This window comes from Leuciscus leuciscus (assembly GCF_965113295.1).
Source record: "Leuciscus leuciscus genome assembly, chromosome: 12".
Classification (NCBI taxonomy): Eukaryota; Metazoa; Chordata; class Actinopteri; order Cypriniformes; family Leuciscidae; genus Leuciscus; species Leuciscus leuciscus.
In genome coordinates this window covers 3,932,405-3,951,081 of record NC_138736.1, presented here as the reverse complement: position 1 = coordinate 3,951,081, position 18,677 = coordinate 3,932,405, and the positions used below count along the sequence as shown (strand labels likewise).

Sequence of the window (18,677 nt, the reverse complement as noted above, 5' to 3'; positions counted from 1 at the left end):
ATATCATATAATATCTACAATTTCCAGATGTGCACAAGGGCAGCTCAACTTTTAAAGTCACCATGAAATCAAAACGGATAATTCTTATTTTTATTTTATGGAATATAACAGTATTTATTATTAATGATTTACACATGCATATCATTATTTATTTATTTTTATGCATGTGCTTCATAATCTTTAATTAAAATAACTTCCCCTCCCGCTTACAGCGACATCTCTCCTCTTATGAAGTGTTTACTGGTGCGAGGGCGGGGCAACCTGTCACTTACATGAGATCCACCAATAGCAAACCACAACCATCCAATCAATTCCCTAAGGACAAAATCAAGCCCCGCCCTACATTTGTTCTTGTTTGCCGTTTCACTCGGATATAGGTCACACAACAGGGAAGAAAAGACTACCACAACTTATATTTCATGTCGACGTTAAATGTTTATTTATAAGACTATGTTCATACAACCCAACAAAAAAAAATTGCATAATTTATTCTGTACATCTACAATGTTTTCTGAAATCTTTCAAAGTCTTCAAGGGTGGCTAATGCTACTTCTGAGCAGAAAATGTCATCAGGCCGGAACACCAAGCGATCCAAAGAGATGTAGTTGGGTTGAGATGGTTGGTACTGGGCCCGGCCTAAGTACTCTAGAAACAAATGCCGCTCTTTGATGCGAAGGAATTTGGCATTAAGAACCTTTGAGAAGTAAAAAATAAATAAAATAATTAACAAATGTGCACGTTAAAGTAAACTCTGACACTGCAAGACACAAATACATTATTTACCCTTTAACACAGCAGAACAGACACTATTTATCTTCTTTGAAAAAGCAATTTATTACCCTGGTAATCCAGAGTTCTCGCGAGAGCACAAGTTGAATTTGCTCAGCGAGTTACTCTGGTGTCGAGTAATGATGCTCATTAAATATGCCCTTGTATCCGAGCTGCACCAATCACATCGGGTTATCTGATATAGGCGGGCCAGAGGCGAGATGACGACAGCGCTGTGACGTCCAAGTCATTAGTAAACATTGCAAGATGGCTATGGATGAACACCAGTTGTTTGAAACGGCTTTGGCCGCTACAATGAGCGAGTTAGACTTGGCTTTTTATCTAAAACAGGAACAGAAGACGCCGCTCGAATCGTTCCTTTGCAAGAAGGACGTTTTTGCTGTTTTGACGACCGGATACGGCAAGAGTCTAATCTACCAGTTAGCGCCGCTGGTAGCTAAGCGTATGGGGCTTGTTGTGATTGGTCGTAGTGTTATCCAATTGCTTGCAGTGATATTTTCAAATGCATGCTTGGTGTCGCCCCTTGAGCTGGCCGATTTACATTAGTCGACGCCAGACCATTAATCTTTCAGATTTAGGTCTGGATTTCCAGGCTAGCAATTTATATAAAACTGGCACAATATCGGATTTCAGTACAAAGCCATGCAATAGAAATACCACGCAAAATGCCTCAGATACAATATTATCCTCCTATCTAGCAATCACAGCTCTACATTTGTTTATAATTTTTATATGAAAGGTGCAAATAATATGTACCTGTGGGAACTTTGCAATAAGTGAGTGTGGAACATCCATGGTGTTGTGAACGAAGTCAAATATTTGGGTGAGTTTTCTTTTATTAGCGATTAGAACTTTGGGAACAGCTGTGACAATGTGTTGGATTTCATTCCCACGAAATCCAAACTCCAGTTCACAAACCTTGATGAGAGAAATAAATGAATATCTGTCACAATATTACAATTAAAAACAAAAAATTAAGCAAGACCAACAAAGTGTCAGACCTTTAGATTCTCCTTAATTGGCTCTAGACTTCCACACAGTAGTTTCGGTAGACGAGTCACAACATTTCGGGTCTGAAAGCATAAATCATGACAACACTCAACACTAGCCCTTCTTGTAAACGCTAAAGGTCAGTATGAAGATCAGGTAAATTCATCCACTTCATTACATTGACATTGACATTTATGCATTTGGCAGACACTTTTATCCAAAGCGACTTACATTGCATTTCAAGATACACATTTACATTCTTATCAGTTCTTGCTTTCCCGGGGAATCGAACCCATGACCTTGGCGTTGCAAGCGCCAACGCTCCACTGTTTGAGCTCCAGGAAAGCTGATTGACCATTATTGAGTGGTATGAATGCAGTGGTATGAATGCAGTGGTATGAATGCAGTGGTATGAATGCAGTGGTATGAATGCAGTGGTATGAATGGATCTTAAGAGCGAGATTGTTTTTTTTGGGGGGGGGGTTTACAAACAAAATATATACAATTCAACTTCACCTTCTCAGCACTGAGTCCCAACTGCTTCTGAAAAAACCCAAGGCGGTTGTCGAGCCTCTCGATGCTGAAGTTAAGCAGATATGGAGCTTTGCTCACCATGACAGCCACAGACTGTTGACTGAACTTCTTTGCTTTTAAATAGGACACCCTTAAAAGGAACAGACCAAAGCAAGAAAGTAACCTTTAGAAGAAAATGATCAACAAATAAAGCAGACATCCACGTCAAGTGTTTCAATCAAGCGGCAACCTCCCTGTCTCTCTCTTGAAACCAACACGGAAGTGAATTAAACGGCAATTCATCCACTGGCCACTAGAGACCAGCTGCAAAAGTGAGTCAAATCTGCATCTCCTCCATGTTAAAATTCCCAACTTTACAGCTGAAAAAAACATGTTTACAGCCTGGAGCAAAAAGTCGCTTTGGTCTATATAGCTTATTTTGCCCTTCATGACGACTGTGAGGGGGGTGAATTTTTTTATAACTCATCCGTTTACATTATATTAAGCCTTAAAGTTCTGCATAATTAAGGGCGTGTCCACTTTTGAGAGACAGGTGGATTCCCACGGCTGTGGTCATTAGTCATCTTTAGCCGTTTGTCTGCTGTCTGTTAGCCGTCACGTTACCTCAGCTCATTGTCTGACTGTAAAAATAAATAAATTCGGGAGTGACGCGCTGCCAAGATGGCGACGGTCGGCCACGCCCACTTTAGGCTTCAAAAACGGTCTTCAGAAACCTACAGGTGACATCACGGACACTACGTCCATATTTTTTTACAGTCTAAGGTTTCAATGCCCAAGTCAGATTGCTAAATGCTGCAATTTACAGTTCATTTACAGTTCATTTACAGTTTTTTTTTAAGAGAACCTATTAAGCCCTTTTACAAAGTCTTGTTTTTATTTTTGGGCTCTACTAGAATAGGTAGAGCTTGCTTGAATGTTGAAATAAACACCTTATTTTTCCACATATTCTCCATTGTTGCAGCTCCTCTCTTCCCAGTCTGCCAGTAACGCTCTGGGGTGTGCTTCCCGTACAACGACGTAACTCGCTGCTTAACTACGTAACTTAAGTATGATGAATCGTTGAAGAAATCAAATAGCTAGTCACAATTCTTTCCCGAAACCGTATTGTCGCAAATTCGACCATGTTGGTTAATGATGTCACGCAAGTGGTGGAGTAATAACTTTTAATTAATCCGTTTGAGATCTAATTAATGCTATAAATTACGGACATGGCATCTGGACTAATTCAAATTTTTCTCGGTTATTTTTCTTTATTTCCAGATTCAATCAAAGGCTCGTTCTCACGTACTAGCGCACGTTCGCACATGCGCAGTCTTCAAAAACGGTGCTTTAAATCTCTTGACAAACTAAAAGACATAAATGACATTTGTATGTATTCTAAATAAAATATATAGATTGTACTGAATGTCAGCTTACTTATTTGGCTCAAAATAAGGATTTATTAAGTCCACATGTCATGCAAACAAGAGACTATGGTACTAACCTAATGTCGAGAGCGGTTGTTCCAATCACAAAACTTTGTGTTGTTGTTTGTGAATGTTTATTGGAACTATGTTTTTACTTCCTGTCTCTATGAAGCCCCTCCTTCTGAAAAGCACACTGTGCTCTGATTGGTCGGATGAGCAGTGTGTTGTGATTGGTCAAGCGCTTTGAGCATGTTTGGGAAATGTCCCGCCCCTTACCATAACCACCAGTTTTAACACACTACTAACTAACTCAACCAGGCCCCGCCCCTTTATTCTGCGTATTAATTATTTAAATAAGGAATACTGTGACGTGTTCGTTCCCGGAAGAAAACTCAAGACTACAATGGAGGCGTTTCAGGGAGTTCAGAAACACTGACACTGATATAGAGAATAACTCCCGCTGGAGGGACTTTGTACTTTGTAACTTTACAGAGCTCTTTCATGCTCAAACAGCAACATTACTCACTAAAGAAAGATGAACATGTAAACAAGCATCATTAAATGCTCTTTCTAACCTGGCTTCAAGGTTGTCCAGGCTTTCTGTGAGGATGAAGGGGTTCTTGGTGAGCAGTGTGCCCAGTTTAGACTCCTCAACTCCCAGATCTTTGAGGAAGAGTAGTTTGGGTGCAACATCAGCATGGAAGTCAAGCCTAACCAGCATGGAGCCCACATTGGGTCTCTTCTCTAGTTCCCACAGGTTGACACCTGGAAATTGAGCAAAAGATTAGACAAATCCAAAAGAATCCAACATAACTAACTATAGATATGAGACATACCAAGCTGAACAAGTTTGCTGAGAGTTTCTGATGTATCCACATAAGGTTTGAGTGTGAACGAATCCGGTGGAAGGGCAGAAGGCACTTGGATCTGGACTGCTTCTTCCTCACTGATTTCCTGAAGAGGAGAAGGACGCACAACTGCATCCAAGCCTATAGCAAACAAGATTATTACCATTACAATTTAAGCATCAGGGATTCACATGCAAGTATAGCTATATATACATACCTATATCCGAAAGAGCCTCTTGGTTTGATATTTGATGCACGTTCATATTTTCAAATGGCACAATATGTTTTTCAACCTCTCTTTCAGCAAGATCAGTCTTATTATTACACACATCTGGTGAAGCGGCTTGGTGGTCGGTTAAGTTTCGTCTTCCACACGGTGTCCATGTCTCTCTACTGTGCCTCTGTGTGAGACTGTGGACGGCTGGCTGTACGCGGCTGTGCTGTAGCAGGATATGATGCGAGCGCTGATGCAGTGTGTGTGTTGATGGCTGGAGAGCTGCAGATAATAACGGTCTGGAGAGCAACACACTCACACATCGCCGACAAAGATGCATGACGACTCACAAGCGTTTTCCTGGGTGGAATAAGATTGTGTTACATGATTATAGATTCTCCTGAGAACCTGTTTTTTTTTTGTGATTTTTTAATTATGTCATTACATTGTTTGGATCATAAGAAATAATTAGAGAAAAATAAAATGACATAAGACATGTATAGGCAAAAAACATTTACCAATCGATTTTTAGGTTTCATAAAATTTTTAACCAAACTTTGTCTAAAGATGATTCTCAACTATGTTATAAAAGATTCAGTATAACAGAATGATTTGATATTCTAATTTACTTAATGCAATGTGTGTGTAAAATGGCCCTAAATGTTTGCATATGAATGTATACTTGGGGCAACAACACATAATGAAAAAAAGAAGTGTAATAATGGAAGTAATAACAATAAGAATATCTCATATTTCATAGGAATATTGATATATAATTTCTTTCAGTGTGTTGTGTCTTCCCAAAATCCCTGGTTCTACAGTGGACATGTATGAAATCAATGCCCTGTTTTGTAATAGAAAGTCATATTTTGATTGGAAACCCCATGACTTTTTCCCGAGATATTGATTTATGACAAACAATTTGATTATCATATTTCCATAAAAGTGCTAAGTTTGATAATTCAGTCTGAATTTTTTTAGAACTATCCCTTTAAAACTGTGACATGGTCTCAGAGAAATTCGCTAAAATATTCATATTTATATTTATAATATAAAAAAATTGAAAAAAAGTCTACGCCTGGGTCTCAGAAGGATATTGTGAAAATACATAATATTTGATTACATAATGCATGCATTAGTAGGCATTAGTTTACGAGGCAACTGCGACTTTATATCAGTGTATGGGATTGACACCTAAGTCCAATGTCACTAACGTTACCACATCAACATGATAAAGTTATCCAGAGAAGGTGAAACGGGGGACACATGCAGTTTATATTATTATAGCGCAGACTGTATATCATAGAAATGAACTTACGTCTTATAAAAATAAACATTACCTGTTTTCAGTAGTAGCACAGCTCTTCACTGCGGCGAGTTCACGTGTTGTCTCCAGTGTTTGCTCATCGCTGGTGAGTCACAGCGCCATCTAGCGCACGGATGATTCTTAGAAAAATCAATTCAGTCAGGCGACAAATGGATTTTACTGTTTATTAAACAAATTACCTAACACAGTTGTACCAAGTCAAGGCTACAGGCAAACAATGTGATGTGTAAGATTTTAATAATATAACTTGTTATATTATGATTTTTTTTCATACCCATATGAATAAAACAAGCAGTTTCAGAGACATTTAAATAAAGGACTGTACTGCACTGTAACAGATAGTGTTTAATTACTGTAACTTACAAAACAGAGCGTTGCCATATAGGTAACATCGATAAAACCAAAGTCTGTGAGACTGTTTAAAAAAGTGCTTGCACAATTACAAAAATGATCTTTACAACAAATGGCACAACATTATTTTTTTGTAACCAATGTATATCACAATATATAACATTTGCTTTAATTTTCTGGCTGACAAGCGAAACTAACGCTGCTTTTGGGTGAATGTTCACAACACTGAAGCTCAGGGAGACTTGAGAGAAATAGTATTGTTACTATTGTGAAAAACTAAACACAATACACTCGTTAGGTCGATTCATTATACTTTTTTTAAACATACAAAGTATGAACTTTTAATTTGATATCTTTGGAGCAGCTAAAATGTTACTCTTTTAAGTTTAAACGACAAAGAAAACACTTTCATGAAAGTAAACAAGTATGTTGCATGTCAACATGTAATTCAAAGCATGCAAAACGACATTAAATAATAATAGAAGCATCTGAAAAACATGATTAAAGACAACCAACTTCAAATTGCTATAAGAAGTACTTTTTCGACATAATAAAAGTCTTTTTTTCCCCCATGTGAGACAGAGAGCACGTGTAGTATGCATTAAAATGCACATGCACAGATATACGTAACACATCATATACAAACAAAACCATTAAAAAGAATACAATCTGCCAGTGTTGACCTGTAAGAGTCTATATGATGTGAAACCTGGGACCCGGGGTGGCGATGATGTCGCTGTAGGGTTCGTCCTGCCTGAGCTCCACCGCCTGCTGTTTCTTTAGCACCAGAAAACTGTAGAACTTCGCAGCTGCTTGTTTCTTGTTGTTGCTTCTGCACAGTTCCAGCAAGCTGATCGACTCTGCTCCGGTCTTAGCAATGACTCTCTGTAGGAAGCAAGAGGAAGCGGTCAGAGGAATAAAAAAGGGTATCTTATTGCATTATCAAGATAGGTATTGCATGTTTAAATTCTGCCAAACCTGTAAACCGTGCAGCATCTGCTGTGTTCTCTTGTTCCACCTCCTCTCTTCCTGATCCTGGTCTCCGCTCTGACCTTCCTCCTCCTTATAAACAAAAAAATCTGATTTAAATGGAACCTATTGTGCCCTTTTATAAACATTTCATTTTGTTTTTGGGCAGTACTCTTTTGGGTTTTCATTCTTGAATGTTCAAAAAACATATTTTTCCCATATTCTGAATTATTGCAGCTCCTCTCTTCCCAGTCTGTCAGTAACGCTCTGATTAGTTCCTGTCTCTATTAAGCCCCTCCTTCTGAAAAGCACATTGTGCTCTGATTGGTCGGCTGGATCAGTGTGTTGTGATTGGTCGAGCGCTTTGAGCGTGTTTGGGAAATGTCCCGCCCCTTACCATAACCACCAGTTTAACACACTACTAACTAACTCAACCAGGCCCCGCCCCTTTATTCTGCGTATGAATTATTTAAATGAGGAATATTGGGACGTGTTCGTTCCCGGAAGAAAACTGAGTGTAGGGATCTGATAGGAATCAGGTGCAAAATAAATGTTCTAATGCAAAAGTGAACAGTGAATGGCAAATAGCTTTACAACCAGTGTGCCCACATACATATTTTTTAAATAACTGATCAAAACTAAAATCGAAAAGAAATAAAAAAAATATATAGGAGTAGCAAAATTATAAATTCTACAAAAAATTTGCTTTTTAAAATAAAAAAAATTCTACTATTACAATGCTTAAATCTGAAAACTTAAAAGCGACTGCAGATTGTTTGGCTGTACTAAACAGGTTTTCTTATTTAAAAAAGTAAGCATTAGTCTTGAATAATAACAGGTTTTCTCATTTAACTCCATGATTTGTGGCTATTAAAGCCTCCTCACCTCATCCTCCTCATCATCATCCTTCTTGTCTTTGCTCTTCTCTCCTATCAGGTCGAACTCAGGCATGAGCTGTGAGATGCTGGTTGGTTCCTCAGGAGGAAGGTCCACCTGCTGCATGTTCACGTGTTGCGTGGAAACGATGGAGGAGCGATCATCCTCAAGCATCTTTGGGAAAATAGGTGAGAGCACAGAATTAGAAACCCATATACAGTGGGTTATATATTAGCCTCACTGAACACCCTGCGATTGGAGATCTCACAGGTAAGGCAGGCTCTGCGTCCTGAGCTTTGCGCTTCTGTCCGCGGTGTCCGGATGGAGGAGGCATGACTGATTCATCAAGGGTTGTGCGACTGCCCTCCATGGCTGAAGCCTGCAGAACACTGGGCTCCTCCAGGATGGTCTGGTCTGCAAAAGGCCAAAAACGGGCATTAATCAAAAAAAGAAGAAAACTACAGTTCAAAAGTTTCGGGTGGGTAACATTTTTTTCCAAATGTTTCTGAAAAAGCTCATCAAGGCTGCATTTATTTGATCAAATATACAGTAAAATCAGTGAAATATTATTACAATTTAAAATAACTGTTTTTATTTTAATATATTTTTTAATGTGATGCAAAGCTGAATTTTCAGCTAGTCTTCAGTTAGTTTAAAAAAAATGTGTTTAAAGTAGAGATTATGATTCTCCCTAGATTCTAAATAAAACAACTAAACAAAATAACATGACAAATGGGTTCCCATTGAATCGCAAAAAATTTTTTTGGGTTACTTCATTCAAAATATCTTCTCTAGAGGTGTTACAAAATGTTAATTGCTGCAGTCTATTTTAAAATATTTAATTAATTTGAATTTATTATTATTATTTATAAAAATCAGTCTGAATGAAGGATTCAATGACCATAAAGACTGAATCAGCAATTTTGAACGAATCTCTTGAATGAATAACAAATATATTTTTAACAGTCACTTGTCGCCACCTACTGGTGTAACAACGTAATTGATCTTTATTTGAAGCGTCGGGTTTCTTTCAAAAGGAGATTTACTCTATTTTGATCACTACTGTAGACATCAGTGTTTATATCCAAACTATAAACTTTTATCCCAGTACTTCTATGATCATATGAATTATTGTAGGACAGAAATATGCGTTTCAGCATGACAACTGCTCTCTCTGAGTCAGAACTCAGATCTGAATGTTCTCTGTGATCGTACTCGTCAAATAGACATCTAGCAGACCCACAGTCATTAAGGAATAAGATAGCGTGTGTGTTTGAATCGAGATCGTGATCTTTTAACGATAAATTGTGCAGCTTTCACAATTTTTAACGATAAATTGTGCTAAATTGTGCAGCCCAATTTGTCATTAACGCTCTGTTTAGTTCCTGTCACACTTTTGATCCAGAGTGGCACAAGTCAGCCTATCTTACCAATGATGTCTCTTTGCTGAGACAGGGCTTCTTCCCGAGGAACCTCAGGGTTCTCCAGGTCTTTGAGGAACTCATCCAAGCTGTCTGCTTCTCCACCCTTCCTCCTCTTCCTCAGTTCATCGGGCACCAGAGGGGTCAGGCAGCGTGTGAACATCTACACAGACGAGTACAGCTGGGCTCAGCAATTCACTGCACTTTAATGGCAAGACTACAAAAAACTGTCCAAATAAGTTGTTTTAATAGATTTCTGTGTATTATTATGAGCAAAAGAGTGCCAAAAACAGACATATCCAAGGCTACTTATGTATTTTGTTGCACTAAAGCCTGTATTAATGTCTCACAGCTTGTTCCCGGGATCTGTCCTGACCTTGAGCAGTCTGCTGTTCCAGAGAGGCTGAGCTGGCAGAGAGAACAGCTTCTCCACTCCTCCTGTCTCCTTCCACATCATCAGCTTCTTGGTGGGGGGAGCCAGATCCAGAGTGGTGACAATGTCGGAGTAATCGCTCAGCTGGGCACGGATGGTCTTACTGTCCAGCTCCTTCACACTGTCCACAATCAGCTTCCTCTTTCTCTTCGCTTTGGTTTCTTTCACTATTAATGTATGATGAGTTTGGTATGATGAAAGGGAACTTCAGGTGAATTGGCACAAAATGCTGTTAAGTAACTAATGCAGTATTTCAGGGCTCAACAAAATTTTTTTTTTTTTTTTTTTTTTTACTTGCTCACCATAGATTATTGTACATTAAAAACCGTATAAATCATTTGTGTTGGTTTATCTTAGAGGGATAGTCCCAAAAATTACAATTCTGTCATCATTTACTCACCCTCATGCCGTTTCAAACCTGTATGAATATAAATATTTTCTTCAGTTGGACTTAAAAGGAGATACGCTGGTAACAAAACAGTTTGGGTTCCCATTGAATTGAAAAATAAAATTTTTGGTTACTTCATTATATCAAAATATCTTCAAAATATCATTCAAAATATCATTCAAAAAATCATTCAAAATATCTTCTTTTATTTTCTACAGAAGAAAGAAAGTTTGGAGCAGTTTTGGAACAACATGAGAGTGAGTAAATTATGACAGATGATACCATGGTCTGGGTGAATACTCGATTCTGATTGGCTGCAGGGTGTCCATTAAAAAGTGATAGAGGACACCTAGTAAAGGAGTTCTGGTGAAACTGACTGTTTACCGTTCGAAATTAATAAATAAATGCGCTGGCTTGTGTATTAATGTGTTTTAATTATAGGTAAAAAAAACCCCGAAAGTGTTAAGATCGCGATCGAAAGTTTATTGTTTGTAAAAACTTTAGATTTCGATTGTAAAACTAATTAAAATATAAACTAATGTTTTAAAAATGTGTTATTTGGCATGTGACCATGATATAAGCGGGTTAATGCCCTTCGAGGTGTCCATTGTCAGGTATTAATGGACCTCTGCTGTGCGTTGGACGGTTCACGCCTCACCGTCGTCCATTAATACCTGACAATGGACACCTCGTCTTTAATTCAACATTCAACCCTATTCTAATAAATAATATTACATACATGCATATTATTTATATCAACAAATTGTTATGCGTCAGAAATGAAATTTTATTTAAGAAAAATTACAATAAATTATTTATACGGTTAATTTGCAATAATAGATGGAAATTATACAACAGATATAATAATATAAAATAATATAATAACAATATAATTATGTAACAGCTAAAAATTCATCAACTTGCAATTTGTTAGAAAACAATGTCATGTGGTGACTTGTTTATCATTTTAAATATAACTGAATAATAATGAATAAACAATATCATTATTGATAATATTAAATAATATCCTACACAATAAATTTTTTTTAAATAATTTTTTGACAAAACGCAGATGTCAGCCAGCTAGATAACTTTACATTAGTGACATTTAAATCAGCAGAAACTATATGATCAGTTGTGTTGTTAACTGCACAACCTTATTATTAAAGGGATAGTTCACCCAGAAATTAAAATGTTTGTAACCAAGCAGATCTCAGGCCCCATTGACTACCATAGTATTTTTTTCCATACTATGGAAGTCAATGGGGCGCATCAACTGTTTGGTTACCCATATTCTTCAAAATATCTTCCTTTGTGCTCAGTAGAACAAAGAAATGTATACAATTTTGGAACATCTTGAGGGTGAGTAAATGATGAGAGGATTTTCATTTTTGGGTGAACTATCCCTTTAAGACCTGTATTACTGCACTGTTACCGTTTATTTATTCTGGCTGACCTGTGATGTCAATGGGCTCCAAAGCAAAAGCCTCCTCCTCATTATGGACTAGGGTGGTCTGTTCAGTCTGGTCTGTCATGGTGGGCAGCTGCTCAACAGGACCAGAATCAGGACTGTCTGGACCTCCTGCTGCTATTGGACAAAATACAGCACTTCTATTATTACGCGAATATGTGATATAGACGTTAACATATCATTATATTGTATGCTTTTTACGTGAAAGGTTGTCGAAATCATCCTCATCATCTCCACCGTGGTCTTGGGGCATCATCACACCCTCAGCGATGGCAGGAGGGTCATCAAAAATACCACCTCCATCTTCATTACTGAGCAGCTTGTCCACTGTAATACAGCGAGCAGCCAGCTCAGTCTCAACGGATGCTTTTAAATGCTGCTTTGTGCTTATGGATGCCTCTCTTACCCAGCATGCCTCCCTCTGTGCTCTCCATAGGGTTGTCTCCAAAGTCATCCTTGTATTGGTCGTACTCTAGGTGATTGGACTTGTCAGCCATCTGTACGCTACTTGACTCTGACTCCAGCAGCAGGTTAGACACAGACGCCCCATGGATGATGTCCACTTCAAACGCACCTTCCTCTCGCATCATCTCTCGGTCATCCATCCCAAAATCAGCTGTCGAGGAAAATATGTTGGCTATTAATTATCTTCTGTATGAGAAGAAGTGCAATGTGTGTGAATAATCAGCTTAAAGAGGACCTACTAGAATGGGTTTTCATGCTTGAATGTTCTTATTTTTTACATATTTGACATTATTGAAGCTCTTCTCTTCCCAGTCTGTCAGTAACGCTCTGTTTAGTTCCTGTCTCTATGAAGCCCCTCCTTCTGAAAAGCACAATGTGCTCTGATTGGTCGGCTGGACCAGTGTGTTGTGATTGGTCAAGCGTTTCGAGCGTGTTTGGGAAATGTCCCGCCCCTTACCATAACCGCCAGTTTCAACAAACTACTAACTAACTCAACAAGGCCCCGCCCCTTTATTCTGCATATGAATTATTTAAATGAGGAATATTGTGACGTGTTCGTTCCCGGAAGAAAACTCAAGACTACAATGGAGGCGTTTCAGAGAGTTCAGAAACAGTGACACTGATATAGAGAATAACTCCCGCTGGAGGGACTTTGTGTTTTGTAACTATGCAGAGCTTTTTCATGCTCAAACAACAACATTACACACTGAAGAAAGTTTAACATGTATAATACAAACAGCTTTGATCCACATAAAGCATGCCATGAGTAAAGATGATGCTTTTTATGCCATACCAAAATCAGTCTCTTGCAGTAGACTGAGGTTCCCCACTTCTTCTCGCATGGTGATCTCCTCCACACGGGACTGATTCAGGGTGAACTGTTGAGCAACGTCAATGTCGCTGCAATCCACAACACAGGGAAGGGTCAACACTGACAGCATACCACAATTATATGATATCTATGATAAGTTAAAGTTGCACATACTCCAGGTCGGGAAGAGGCTGATCGAAGTCGTGAAACTCCTCAGGTAACGTGATGGCGTTGTAGGCAGCTTCACGGTTCTCCTCAGGCAGGTCGACCACACCTGTGTCAAACAATACACTAAATATTATCTCTTGCTGTGTAACAGGATCAAACTCTTATGTAGTCCAGCCACAACTTACCTGGGCGAAAAGCCATTTTAATCTTAATAAAAGCCTCATTGCAGTCTGCCAGCAGGTACTTGGCTTTTCTGTGGTAGATCCTCACCACGCCTAGGAGTAAATGTCCAGATGTACGGAGAGCCATTTTTACCTATCAAATGAAGCACATATTAGAAGTAAATGGAGCTGCTCAGTCACAATGTCAATTTGCAAGCATCCCAGAGGGAATTTCTAATGTGATTTTTGAATAGCGGTTTTTGATTTATGAGTAAAGGTCTGTGATCATTACTAAAAGAGATCTCACGGTTTGTTCTAAGCATAGATATCAGAAGCAACGTGTACATGCACCCAAATAATCTGTTTATAATTGGATTGATGACTCAATTGTCATCATGAAAACACTCCGAATGAGCTCGATCCACATGAAATTTTGATCGAATTAAAAGGGGTTGGTGTTGACCTGAAATAATCCAATCAACAGGAAAACATTATTTAGTAAATGCAAATATAATATATATAATATAATATGCATTATAAATGCAAAAATGTCATTTACACTCATAGTAGTTCCAGTGACATTATCGCGGTGCTGAATGTGCTGACTGGGCACTACGAATGCACTGAAGTTTAGTCCTGAATACACGTAATAATAATGCACATGTAAATTAATATGGATTACATGTATGCGTTTAGGGTTCATATAAACAGAACTTTCAGAATCTGCAAAATTCTGAACGAAAATTTGTGCAAAGTCAAAATCTCAAACGTGGTTGGGACTACAAACTTTCAGTTATATTGTGTTATATATTTATATAATATATTGTGAACAGCACTATTCCTCTAAAAAGGTCTGAAATACATTTTAAGCATTGAAAAACAATACAGAACAAAAAAGGAATCCACAAAAAGCCTAAACAGCGTGATTTCAAGAGAATCCATTGACCTTTGGAGAGATGATGCTCTCTACGCTGCTCTCCAGATTGCACTCAAACACATGTGCTTTGGTCAGCTTCTTATCCCAGTGGGCCGCCAGCCAGATTTTGGCCAGCGGCCCACGCTTGCTGAGGACAAAGTGGGCGTAGAACATCGTCCCTGCACCTTCTCACACTGAGGTGGAGGGGGACGCTGAACCTGCAGAATAAAATGGCACTGGTGTTAGGTATAACAATACATCACAATTATTGATTTGATTGCTCTTAAAGGTGATGTGTCATTTTTGATGTTAAGACTTTCCTCAGTCCCAGGCTCCCAGCACTCAGACACAAAAACTGTCACTGGGACACTACCATTTAAAAAGGTACTATGCACCATTTGGACACTAAAATGTTCACTTTTGGTGCCAATATGAACCTTTTGATAGGGTACCGCCCCAGTGACAGCTTTCGGCTTCCTTTTTTTTTTCTGACAGTGTATGCAGAGATAACTTTAACCAAGCCATATGCAGTTTTATGCCCTTGAATGCTGTAAATGCTAGTGGTATCAAAACGTTGCTGTTTGTTTGAGGTTGTGCCGGACTGTCAGTCTGACCAAACAATGGTAGACAGCTGAGGAAACTGTTATTAGTGATATTCAGATTAATTTCCGTTACACCGTTTGTTTCATTCAATTAAGATTCTGTTAATTGTAATTTCATGAATCCATGTTCGTTTGCTTGCTCTTAAAGAGTCTAGATGACTTTTAAATAAAATCATCTAGAATCCTCTGCAGTTTACATTTACATTACTACGTTTTTAGTCATAAAGCATGTTCTTACTTGCACATTTAAATAAAATGCTATTTATTCAATCCAACTCGCTTTCACACAGTATGTGTGTTCCAATTCAATCAAAAGATTTGACTCATTGGTAAATTGGATGGACATCGCTAGTTATAGTGAGAGTAGCAGTGTTGGGGAAAGTTACTTTTAAAGCTAATGCATTACAATATTGCGTTACCCCCTAAAAAAGTAACTCATTCCATTACTTATAGTTTTTATGAGAAGTAATGCATTACGTTACTTTTGCATTACTTTTTCTAACCTGGGCTGGGCTTGCTTGTTTGTTTGTTTTTCAAATGAAGGTCAGCAGCAAAGACAGTGAGATTAAAAATACATAGCCTACAAAAAATATATTATTTAACATAATTATTGCATGTTTGCAATTGCATAATATTCTTGCATTTAACTGTTTCTATTCATTTTGAGGAATGCTGAAACTTTTTGTGCAAGTGAGATGAGTAAATGCATTTAGTCTACTATTACAATCAATAACCATCATGTTTACAACACTTACACCCAATTTCTCTCAACATTCAGACAGGAGAGCTGTCAGTCAATAAATGGGAAAACAAATTTGAAAAAGTAACTAATATTTTGTTGTAAATTTAAAAGAAATGAAATACTTTTATAGTTACTTGAAAAAAGCAATCTGATCACGTAATTAACGTTACTTGTAATGAGTTACTACCCCCAACACTGTTTATAAGTTACATATTATTTTTTAGTTATTTAATACTGCTTGCCTTATTGGTTGTTTATCGGAAATGTTTAGGAATAACAGATTTGATTAAAGATAGCAGTCATAATTTTAGCACATTTTCACATTTATAGTGTACCTTTACATTAGTTTACATTTTAAGAAATGGTATGGTATGGTAATGATGTTAGATGTACCACTTTAATGTTTGATGCAAGAACTGTACTAAATACACGTATTAATTTGTATTTATAGTTAAATAAAGTAATTATATATAATGGGTGTTTAGATAAATACCCCCTTATTTCAGAGATGGGTGTGTGACTGCAAGTGATGGCGGGGCCTGTGTGATGCGCTCTTGTTATTTACGCACTTTTATTATTCCCTAAATGGCTTTATTCCTGAGCTGTGTAATAGTCTATAAAATGTGTTCAATTTAATGATCGTTAATAATGTAACACGAAGGACAAGTGTTTTGTAAGGCTGCGGCTAAAAGAAGAGCTAACAACAAGCAAACGGTCCGCTGTCGCGAGATCAACATCTGCCTGCGCTCGCGCCATGTGCGGATTTTGCTCATGCAAAGGCGTCAAACGCATTCTTCACATAAGTCATTTTAGCATATTTTGTGATAAAGAAGTGATGTTGTACAGCGTCTGTCATTTGTCGCTGGTGTAACGTTACTAGGGAGAGAGAATGGGATTTTCTAGCAAGTTTCATGACGAAAACGAATGGTGATGATTCCAATGCATGCACTTAAATGCATTTTTAGTTATGCTTTCGCCGAAAGTACTTACGCGGAACGGTCCTATGGTAGCTTTCCGTATTTAGCAACCGTATCTAGGGTACCTTTCTCTCCCTCCTCCCACAGTACAGTTTCCCTAAAACAAACAAAATGGCGACGCCCCCCTCCCGCCGACGCTGAGAGGTTCATATAAAACGAGCTGGATGCTTATGGAGGACAAGTGTGGGAGACTGCATGAATGTGCATGACATAACATTCACAGTTCGTGCACATAGTAACTGACAATGAAAATGACAGAGAATACAAATTATGACGATTTAATACTTCTGTATTTTTCTACGAATTACCATTATTTCTGTAATTTTGGTTTAGCTAACGCTCTGGCAATGGGCTCTAGCTATATTTAGTAAGGCACAAATAACTTTCTCAGGAAGAACACTTGGAAGAACAAGTTGCAATTAAAAAAAAAAAAAAAATTTTTACGTAGGCGTAAATAAGAACAGTGAGGATGATGATCATAGGAAAGACTTGTGTTGCTTTATCTGTATTCTTGGAACTGTGACATAGCCTAAGGTTCAGATTCAGAGCAATTTAACTATTTATGATTCTAAATCGCAAACGTCTTAAAGAATTTTTTTTTAACACACAAAATGTATTTTTAACATCTGACAGGAAATATATTAGAGACATATTGCAGGTGAGCAAACTCTAAAACAATACATCTTGCAGATGTAAATGCAGACATCAAATAGACGTCTCTGTGATGTGTGCTATCAGGGACAGTAGTGTGTGTGAGGCTATGTAGAATCACACTGCAGTTTTACTACAGTTGCAATGAAACTGCAATGTTGCAACAGAAACGATTTAGGTTGATGATGACTAGCCCTAACGTATAGCCTACTCTGGAATAGTCAAAGGAATCTACAATAAGCACTGAAAATAATATAGACTACAAACATGCTATAATAGACTACAATAAGAAAAATCACGTTGAAATGAAAGTTGAGCCTTCAAACTTTTTTTAATGTAAAACATTGGGTTTAATGTCCATATAAAGTCAGTTCATAGCCACCAGATGGTGCTCGCACTCCATCCTAAGTAACACTGCAGTTTGATGCTGCATAGCCACACACACACACACACACACACACACACACACACACACACACACACACACACACACACACACACACACACACACACACACACACACAACTGTCTCTGATAGCAGTAGCACGCGCGCATCAGAGACGTGAAAGATGTATTTTTTTGTGTTTGCTCATCTTCAATATTTCTCTTAAGATGTTTCAGGCCAGATGTTAAATAGACATTTAGAAAATATCTTTAATTGTTTATGATTTAGCATGTATGTAAAACTGCTTTTTCTAAGACGTTTATCAGATGTTAGTTTGTACACAACAGATGTTTTCCGGATTAAGCACTTTTTAGCAGACATCTTAGAGACGCACATGTGCTATCTGGACGGATGAATAAAGATGAGCTTGATGCATATTGATAATTTGGAATTCTTATACATTTACTCCTTACAAAACTTACCATCAAGAATCTTGTCATGCTTTCTTCAAGTCATTAAAGTTGGCATGAATGGAAGTTGTCATAGTTTTTTCCCTTTATTGTGATGTATATCTGAGGGAAATGAAAAATGTAGGGGGGGGTGACTTGAATTTGTCCATAGGGAATTGATTGGATGGTTGTGGTTTGCTATTGGTGGATATCATGTGAGTGACAGGTTGCCCCGCCCCCTCGCGCCAGTAAACGCGTCATCATCAGAGAAGAGAAGAGATGTTGGGGAAGTTATTTTGATTAAAGATTATGAGGGCACATAAATAAATAAAA

At 37.9% G+C, this 18,677-nt stretch overlaps 2 protein-coding genes across 3 annotated transcripts; both read right to left on the bottom strand.

Annotated features, from left to right (window-relative positions):
- Nucleotides 1–410: 410 nt before the first annotated feature.
- Nucleotides 411–6,235, bottom strand: mterf3 (mitochondrial transcription termination factor 3). The gene is made up of 8 exons (XM_082185929.1): nt 6,122–6,235; nt 4,785–5,141; nt 4,556–4,708; nt 4,295–4,484; nt 2,296–2,443; nt 1,791–1,862; nt 1,546–1,707; nt 411–694 (listed from the first exon to the last, which is right to left on the bottom strand). The coding sequence occupies exons 2-8, from the start codon at nt 5,119–5,121 to the stop codon at nt 500–502; spliced, it is 1,257 nt and encodes a 418-aa protein (XP_082042055.1). The 5' UTR covers nt 5,122–5,141; nt 6,122–6,235; the 3' UTR covers nt 411–499.
- Nucleotides 6,236–6,258: 23 nt separating this feature from the next.
- rad21b (RAD21 cohesin complex component b) lies at nt 6,259–17,008 on the bottom strand. 2 transcript variants are annotated; one of them, XM_082185881.1, is made up of 14 exons: nt 16,873–17,008; nt 14,569–14,756; nt 13,647–13,776; nt 13,468–13,567; nt 13,276–13,382; nt 12,424–12,633; nt 12,219–12,344; nt 12,003–12,134; nt 10,102–10,325; nt 9,735–9,888; nt 8,573–8,718; nt 8,314–8,478; nt 7,438–7,521; nt 6,259–7,344 (listed from the first exon to the last, which is right to left on the bottom strand). In XM_082185881.1, exons 2-14 carry the CDS (start codon nt 14,710–14,712, stop codon nt 7,153–7,155), a joined length of 1,914 nt encoding a protein of 637 aa, XP_082042007.1. In that variant the 5' UTR covers nt 14,713–14,756; nt 16,873–17,008; the 3' UTR covers nt 6,259–7,152. The 2 variants fall into 2 exon arrangements, with proteins under 2 accessions (XP_082042007.1, XP_082042008.1); XM_082185882.1 differs by having other exon boundaries at nt 12,003–12,131.
- Nucleotides 17,009–18,677: the final 1,669 nt, after the last annotated feature.